General features: G+C 42.3%; 1 protein-coding gene across 1 annotated transcript; it reads left to right on the forward strand.

The window, feature by feature from the left end:
* The first annotated feature begins 4,916 nt into the window (after positions 1-4,916).
* LOC101545707 (tripartite motif-containing protein 75-like) lies at positions 4,917-6,302 on the forward strand. Its single transcript, XM_012935128.2, has one exon. The coding sequence runs from the start codon at positions 4,917-4,919 to the stop codon at positions 6,300-6,302; it is 1,386 nt and encodes a 461-aa protein (XP_012790582.2).
* Positions 6,303-9,558: the final 3,256 nt, after the last annotated feature.

The following is a 9,558-nucleotide window of genomic DNA, read 5'->3' on the forward strand; positions in this document are numbered from 1 at the left end:
CATTGAGAGACTTATTGTTACTGTTTGGGGCATATCCAATACGCCACGGGTAGGTTGCCAGGCTCTGCCGTGTGGGTGCGATTCTCTTGGTAGCTTTCCAGGCTCTCAGAGGGGCAGAGGAATCGAACACAGGTTGGCCACATGAAAGGCAAACGCCCTACTGCTGTGCTATCGCTCCAGCCCACAGTGATTCATTAAAATAAAAATAATTAAAATTAAAAAAATAATAAATTGATTAATTCTATTACTGGCAACACAGATGAAATGCACAAACAGATAATAAAGATAAATTGAATAATGATGAAATTTACATAGTTGTTCCACATTGGTTGAAAACCTAGAGCAGATAACTGAAAGTAATGATGTCTTTGACGCCTCTAGACACACTTATTAAGAGTAATTTACTTGTGGGGCTGGAGCAATAGCACAGCGGGTAGGGCGTTTTCCTTGCACGCAGCCGCCCCGGGTTCGATTCCCAGCATCCCATATGGTCCCCTGAGCACCACCAGGTGTGCAGAGCTAGGAGTAATCCAGGTGTATCGCCACTTGTGACCGAAAAAGAAAAAAAAAAGAGTAATTTATTTGATTATTTATCTTGCACATGGCCAACCCGAGTTCAATTTCTCCGTCCCTCTCGGAGAGCCCGGCAAGCTACCAAGAGTATCCCGCCCGCACAGCAGACCCTGGCAAGTTCCCAGTGGCGTATATGATATGCCAAAAACAGTAACAAGTCTCACAATGGAGACACTGTTGGTGCCTGCTCGAGCAAATCGATGAACAACGGGATTTCAGTGCTAGACAGTGCTGATTTATTTTATTGCTTTCTTGTTCAGTGGCCATACCCAGTAGTGCCTAGTTCTTCCCCTTGACCTCAGGTATCACTCCTGGTGATGCTCAGGAGTCCATAAGCAGGGCTGGGCATTTCCTTGCATGACAACTATATGCAAAGAAAGAGCCTTAGCCTCTGTACTATGTCTCTGGAAAGTTTTGGTGCCTTTTTGCCAATTCAGTTGCTCTTGTCAGTAACATTTCATATAAGTAAAACCAGTTAGTAATTACATTTCAATTCCTTTTCAAGAGTGTGATCACCTCAAGATCCAACCATTGTATCTCAAAGGCACAAGATCATTTTAAAGTAGAAAAGAAATATTTGATGGATTATAATGGTTTTGTAACGAGTCACCTGTATCTTAGTTCTCACCATCATGAATGCACTGGTTTACATAGTCATCCAATAAAGATGACTATCCTTTTAAAAAAAATCATTACTTAAAAAATTGATAGAGTAGGTAAGTTACAACCAAGTGTGCCCAAAAATAAAAGTAACAAAATTGTTTTGGGGGACCACATTTTGTTATGTTCAGAGGTCACTTGAACCCTAGACTTTCTAATACATGTGATTCACATGGTTTCAGCCTATTAGGCATTCTCTGCAGTCCTTAATTAATTTTTGTTTCAATTAAAACACTATTAGGGCTGGGCGGGCCGCAGGGAGATCATTCAGCCAGTGGGTTCTTGCCATGCCTGTGTCTGACTCAGGTTCGATCTCAGCATCCCAGTATATGGGCCTCAAAAGCACTACCAGGAGTAATTCCTGAGTGCAGAGCCAGGAGTACCCTTTGAGCATCTCCTGGTGTGATCCAAAAGTCAAAACACAAGAGCAAAAAAAAAAAATGAAGGAAGGAAGGAAGGAAGGAAGGAAGGAAGGAAGGAAGGAAGGAAGGAAGGAAGGAAGGAAGGAAGGAAGGAAGGAAGGAAGGAAGGAAGGAAGGAAGGAAGGAAGGAAGGAAGGAGAAAAAAGGAAAGAAAGAAAGAAAGAAAGAAAGAAAGAAAGAAAGAAAGAAAGAAAGAAAGAAAGAAAGAAAGAAAGAAAGAAAGAAAGGAAGGAAGGAAGGAAGGAAGGAAGGAAGAAAGAAAGAAAGAAAGAAAGAAAGAAAGAAAGAAAGAAAGAAAGAAAGAAAGAAAGAAAGAAAGAGAGAGAGAGAGAATGAGAGAGAGAAAGAGAGAAAGAAAGATAGAGAGAGAGAAAGAAAGAACGAAAGAAAGAAAGAAAGAAAGAAAGAAAGAAAGAGAGCAAGAGAGAAAGAAAGAAAGAAAGAAAGAAAGAGAGAGAATGAGAGAGAGAAAGAGAGAAAGAGAGAGAGAAAGAAAAAGAAAAAATGAAGGAAGAAAGGAGGAAAGAAAGAAAAAATGAACTAGGGTTCAAGTTATGAATCCAGTTAATACTTCAAACTCAGTGGTGAAAAAGGAACATTTTCTTCCACTTTCTTCCTAGGCTAAGAGGATTTAGATAGGATTAAGTGAGGATTAACAGTACAAAGTGTTTTCTGTAAACAGCCATTTGGACCCTGGCCAGTCTAGCTCCTGTTACTTGTAGGCGGAGTCATCGCTCTTTTCTGGGATTGGTCACCTGAGCCGGAAGACCCACCCAGTGGAGACCCACCCAGTGGAGACCCACCCAGGGGCCTATAAATGAGCTGGCCAGCCCAGTGTCCACGCACTGCTGCCCAGCTGCCCTCACAGAGCATCCAGGAGCTCCGCTGCAGGCTGACCCCAGAGGAATTCAAGCCCTTTCCATTTGGCCATCCAGGTAAGCAGGGAAATGAGATGATGTGGGATGTGGGTAGGCAGAACTTTGAAGGGACACAGATCCTGGAGATTTCTGGCCCTGCAGAGTCAGATCTGCAACTGCAAAGGAAAGGCAGCCTCTGTTTCCTTTACTGGAAAAGACTTTCCATTCATTGCAAATCCCAGTTTCTCCAGGGGCTTTGACCTCATCACACAAATCCTTGCTAAATACAGATAGCAATTTGCACCCGGACCTAGGTCAGAAATTGTGGGGGGTATGTGATGAGTGGGGGGTGTATGGAGGGGCATAGTGATTAATACCTGCCATATGACAAATCACCTGAAGGGGCTGGTCTTAAGCCACAAATTCCTTCTATAACTTTATACATACATTACATGTATTTGTGATACAGACATATATGTATATGTATGTATATATATATTTTTTTGTTTTCTTGAAGGAGGAGGACTAGGAAGCAAGTAGGAAGTTAAGGTACTTTTCTTACTTCCCAACCTTGGTTTAATCCAAAGCATCACATCACATATATTTCCCCAACCATAGCCAGGAATGATCCCTAAACACAGAGGCAGGAGTATTTTCTAATTCCTGAGCACTGCGGGGTACAGCCCAAAAATAGAAAGAGAAGGGAGAGAAAGAGAGGTACTTAAAAACTCAGTTTGGAAGTGGGAGATAAAATATAGGAAAAGAAGAGTAAGATTGAAATTGACTAAAGTGGGGTAGGACACAGAGGTATAGATTGATTAGCTGCTATTTTCATAGAATTGTGGTTTACAGTAGTATTTACATTAGTTTCCTACTTACATACATACCACCCCTATAATGAGCACCAAGGTCACTGCACCATTATCCCAGAGAGCGATTGTTCAGACTCAGAGTGAGCTAGACCTCCAAACATACCAATTATGCATTCCTCATAGACTCTGATATCAAGCCTCCTCCCTGACTTTCCAGGCTCTTGTTTGGGGAAAACATTCTATAACTGTCTCAATTTGAATTGCTGATAGTAAAAGTTCCATTTGAATTGTCTACATCCGCTTGACTCAGTCTGGTGAGGATAAGAATAGAAATATATAGATTTATTTTAGATTCTTTAGTCCAGTGAATTAAAGTTGTTCATAGTCATCTCATTCGATATTTCTAATGTCTGTTATAACTTCTTTTCTTTCATTTCTTATCTGATTGATCTGTTTTCTTTGTGAGAAAAAGATGACCCCATTTTAGAAAAGGGCTCATCGATCCCTTTTTTTGTGGGGGACTGGGACCCTGGGAAAAGGAGAACTTAGCCATTTCCCCAGACAAGGAGTGCCCACCAAGATATTGTATTATGAAACAGACATCCTGTACCAAGGGCGAAACCCACAAAGATGACAGGCATATCATGTTCCAGTCTGCTGATCCCCCTTACGCAAATGCCCCGAGAATACCCTGCGTGATCCACCCTGGCCCCCTCGCAAAAGCCTTGCCGCTCAGCCTATATACTCTGTACACTTTCCTTCAATAAACGAGACCTTGACAACAGTTCCTTGCTTGGTCTCCCTCTTCTTTCTCGCCCTTGCTATTTCAGGTAGCGCCTCTTCAGACCCTGGAATAACTTGGTCCCGCGGGACGGGATATTTTTTATTTGTTTTTATTTGTTTTATTTGTTTTTCTTTGGGAGCCACCTCTGGCTGTGCTCAAGCTTGCTCCTGGCTCTATACTCAGGGATCACAATTTGTGTCACACTGTATGGGGTGCGGGTGCCGGGGCTGGACACCAGCGGGAAGAATCTGAGAAATCCTATACTATGATAATTGATGTTTTAATATTTTAGTCAGAATATAATAATGTCATCATAAATGTGAAAAGCATTGATAAGATGATATATTACATGTGCTTAATTTTTGTGTCAGAATTATGTGTAAATTAAGATGAGGAAATTATATATCTTATTACTGACATACATGCCATTTATCTTGACAGTTTGTGTTGAAGTGATCAGATCGTCATCACCCTGAATCTCGTGAAGTGATCCGACCACCTCATTTGTTGATCTCTTAGCTGTTTCCTTTCAAAGAGAACTAACTGGTCAAGGTAATCTGAGCAACAGGAATCCAGAGACTGTGGTCAGTGATACCTGGACCCGATTACACTGAGCACCTGCTTCAGTAGCTGAAGAAAAGGAAGCAGAAATAAGCTTGTGACCTTAGAGCTTGAGAATCTGGGAAGATTCAGGTCCTCTAAGGAGAGTGACAGTTAAGGAAACGTTTGTTTCTCACCCCTCAGAGTGACTGGAAAGCCAGAACTTTCTGAAAGGCAGACAACTCCCCTCCACCCCCCCCCCACAGCAATGGCCTTTGCATCCTCCCTAACTGAGCTCCAACTACAGGCCACCTGCCCCATCTGCTCGGATTACCTGAGGGATGCAGTCACCCTTGACTGTGGGCACAACTTCTGTGACTCTTGCGTGCAAGAGCGCTGGGCTTATCTACAGGACATCTTCCCTTGTCCGGTCTGCTTTCACCACTGCCCTGGTGGAGCCACCAAAAGGAACACCCAATTGTCTTACATTGTTGACATCATGAAGCAGCTTCCCACTGGAAGGAGTAAACGGAAAAGGCAGGAAGAGGAACCCCTCTGTGAGAAGCACAATGAAGTGTTAGACCTGTTCTGTGAGGAGGACTCTGAGCTGTTGTGTCCCCAGTGCAGGGCCTCTTCTGACCACCAGGGTCACCACTTGATGCCCACTGGGAGAGCCATAGTGAATCAAAGAAAGAAGCTCAAAACATATATGGAACTTCTGAAGAAACAGATCAACGATGCTAAAATGGTGTATGAAGATCAAGTTAGAGAAGGCACAGAAGCAAGGTTTCAGATAGAATATTGCAAAGGAGAATTAAAGCCTGAATTTGAGAAATTTAAATTTCACTTGAAAACCGACGAGATTTCTGTGTCCTACTCTTTGCTTACTTCGGAGATCACCATGAAAGATAATCTAACTCAAAACAAAAATTCTATTTCAGACCACATGAAAACCCTAAAAAATCTCCTAGATGAACTAACAAAGAAGTGTTTGCAGACTGACCAGAACTTACTAAGAAGCATCAAAAGCACTGATCTTCAGTATGGAGACCTACCATCCCCAGTTGTCTTGACATATGAGATCGAGAGAGAGAGTTTAACTCTCCCCCCTCATTATTTTGGTCTGAACAAAATGGTCAGCACTTTTCAGGAAAATTTGACACTAGACCTTGAAACTGCCCATCCAAATCTTATTGTTTCCAATGACAGAAAAAGGGTGGCATTTGGAATAAGACCAACGAACTTTGTACGCAATTTCCAGCACAGGATTCTTTTCCCAGCCGTGCTGTGCTGTGAGAGCTTCACTGCAGGCAGACATTTTTGGCAGGTAGAAGTCAAAGGTACTGGTGAATTGTCCCTAGGACTGTGTAAAGAAAACTTCCGTGAAAAACTTCCGGTGTCCTCAATCTCTGACAATGACTTCTGGCAGTTTAAGCTAAACTTGAGGCCCTTCGGGGATACTGAGCAAGAGGAACAAAATTGGAGATTTGGTGTGTTTCTGGATTATGAGTTGGGAGAACTTTCCTTTTATAATATGAAGAGCAAGTTATTCTTGCATAAGATCACTGGTACATTCCCAGAAAGAGTGATACCTTTTTTTGCTTTTGGACCTTCTTCTGATTCTCTTATGCTCAGTCTAGTTATGGAGCAATGATGTATTTATTAGAGGATGGTTTTGTGTTTTTCCCCCTGATGTTGAATGTAAATAAAGTTTAAATAAAGTTTTTGGTTCTATGTTTGATGACTCAAGTGCAGCTTCCTTTTTCTTTTCCCTTTAGCCCCTACATGAAAAAAAAAATGATAGGATGGCATGATCAAGGGAGGCTCTCAAGCCCAGCATTTACGTTCCATCAAGTTCAGTTTAAGTCCCTAGTTTTGCTAGGTGGCCCCGAGAAACAGTTTAACTACTCTTTGTTAATATATTCACTCAGTTAGAGCAGTAAGGGGGTCATTGTATAGTAACAGGAAAACTCTACTTCTATTGGTGGTCATGAAGTACAGACAGATGTCAAATTATAATATAGTATGCCTGTAGCACTATAGCACTGTCGTCCCATTGTTCATCGATTTGCTCGAGCGGGCACCCATAACCTCTCCATTGTGAGACTTGTTCCTATTTTTGGCGTACCGACTATGCCATGAGTAACTTGCCAGCCTCTTCTGTGTGGGCGGGTGGGATACCCTTGGTAGCTTGACGCAATCTCAGAAAGGGATGCAGGAATCGAACACAGGTAGGCCTCATGCAAGGCAAATGTCCTACCAGCTGTGCTATCACTCCAGCCCTAAAACACATAATTTTATAAACCAATTATATGTCAATGATTTTTTACTCACTTGGAAAAAAATATATTCACTCAGCCCCTAAACTCTGATTGCCTAGCTACTTTCCATTTAAGGCCTCATTCTATAATAAAAGTTTTCATGATCTGTGTATGTGGCTTTGTCATTTGACTTAAGGTGGCTTCCCTGCAAAGCTGGTAGGCATTGCACTGTGCTACTTTGTGCTGCCTTTGCTGACCTCTGCCAAATCTAAATAATTGCTCTAGCCCTTTGCTCTTTCTCTGCTACCTGGTAATTCAAATCTATGACTAAAACAGAGTCTCAGTCTCTTTCTTAATGTGGCTACAAGTTACAACTCCGTAGCCCACTTGTCTTGCACAGGTGAGGCCGTTGATTAGAAGCCTGGTGCTGCAAAAATAAAAATAAATTAAGACCTTAGAGATGGGGCAGAGATGCCAGAGCACCAAGCTGGGAATAGCTCCCGAGCATTTTCAGGATTTCCCATGTCCTGGGCCCCCCAACCAATGTGTCTCTATCATGTGCATCTTATTAAATACCTATCTATATGTTTTCAAATGAATTGTTCAGGTTCTGACACTAGCTCTGAGGCAGGTAGGACCGGATTCTAAGCAGTAACTAGTTGTGTGTCTCAGCTCAACATTGGTGCTGTTCTGCAGAGAACTTACAGGGAAAGACATCTGTGCCATATTCATTCCACTCATACATATATACATATATATACATATGAATAGTTCATATAACCATCATCATATGAAGATTTGAAATTTTATGTCTATAAACTTCAGTAAAAGGTTTGTTTGTACTCTACCCCTGCCTAACTCTATCAGTAGAAAGATTGTGATCCCCAGGGTGATAGGGAAAAGAAATCCCAAAGCACCAGTGTTATCATAGGAAAGGGATTAATTCCTAACAGACTTAACTGCAGAATCTTAAACTCTGTAAAAAACAATGAGGGAGACTCAATTTTCAATGGTTCAATTTTATGTTCCCTGGTGAATTTACAACTGTGAGCAGAGATGAGAGAGCTATCCTTTGAAGTAGCCCATATTTTCATGTTGGAGGAGGAAGGCAAGGAAGAAAAGGAGGGCAAAAGTGATCAATTTGAATTCATTGGAGGAAAGTAAAAACCAGAGAATAATCCCCTAATTTGGTATATCAAAAATATACCTGTAAAACAATATTATTTTGTGGTAGGATAACTTTATTTTTGAAGAGTTGAGGAAGTGTTACCCCCATAACACAATCATGCAAAGAATATTATCTCAATAACAAATAGGGAAGCAAATGTATTGGCAAAATTTATCTCAGGCAAGATGGCGGTCATTTTGTCATTCATTGAAATTTCAGCAATCAGACCATATAACAAATGAGAAGAAAACAGAATTTCCATTCTCTTCCTCTGTAGAGCATGAAAGAGCCACTTTTGTAAACAAGTTTGCTTATTTGACTACTACCATAAAACCTTCTTAACAATCCAGAGATATAGGAGGCAGTCTGTTAAACTGAAGTTCTGCCTGTAAGGGGCTGAAATCAAGGTCAAATATCTTGGTAAATCGGGGTTATTTGAATCACAATGAATAGAATCATAGCATCGTGCCCAAGGGGTGAGGGTCAATTTAGACTGTTGACAGACACACATCCTCCAGATGTAGCCCTGGCGACACTGAGCAGCAACTAACATGGCTCCGGGATTCAGGACTGGGACACATCTGAGCCGCTGGGGGACACCGGAGTGGGGCGGCGCCAGCCCAATCTCCAAGTGGTCCCAGCCGCCGGAAATCACACCCTCGACCCACCCTCGGCGCCATCTTGCCACATTCAACAGAGAATCGGCCAGGCATTCTGCTGAGCAGCTTGGCCCAGAAAATGCTCTGGACCTGTATTGGGGCCAGCAACACCGGGGAGCCGGACGGAGGAGGTGTAGCCAGCACACCTTCTGCAGATGGAGCCATGGCAACACTGTGCATCACTAACATGGCTCCGGGATTCAGGACTGGGACACATCCAAGCCTCGCGACCTTTTCTAAAACCTGAAAACATACAATCTTTTTTTTTTCTTTTTGGGTCATAGCTGGCAATGTACAGGGGTTACGTCCTGGCTTTGCACTCAGGAGTCACTCCTGGCGGTGCTCAGGGGACCGTATGGGATGCTGGGAATCGAACCTGGGTTGGCTGTGTGCAAGGCAAACGCCCTACCCGCTGTGCTATTGCTCCAGCCCCAACATACAATCTTTTAATGGAAAACTAATTATCAAATGCTTCCTTAGTAGGGCTATCTTGTTTGGGGGTATAACTCCCACAACAATAGTGAGTTTAGTGTTGAAATATGGAGCGTAATGAAGATAAAGAGAAAATGAAGTGAAATTCATCAGTTATACAGTTGGGGTGGGGGTCGGGGTCGGGGGGTATCGTGTAATTTTGGTGGTAGGATATGGGCACTGGTGAAGGGATGGTGTTTGAATACTATATAACTGAGACATAAACCTGAGAACTTTGTAACTTTCCACATGGTGATAAAATATAAAATAAAAAAATAAAAAAAATAGACTGTTGATAGACCCAGGCAAAGCTTTAATGCACTGGATATGTCCCTCTCTTCACTCAGAAAA

This window comes from Sorex araneus, chromosome 7 (assembly GCF_027595985.1).
Source record: "Sorex araneus isolate mSorAra2 chromosome 7, mSorAra2.pri, whole genome shotgun sequence".
Classification (NCBI taxonomy): Eukaryota; Metazoa; Chordata; class Mammalia; order Eulipotyphla; family Soricidae; genus Sorex; species Sorex araneus.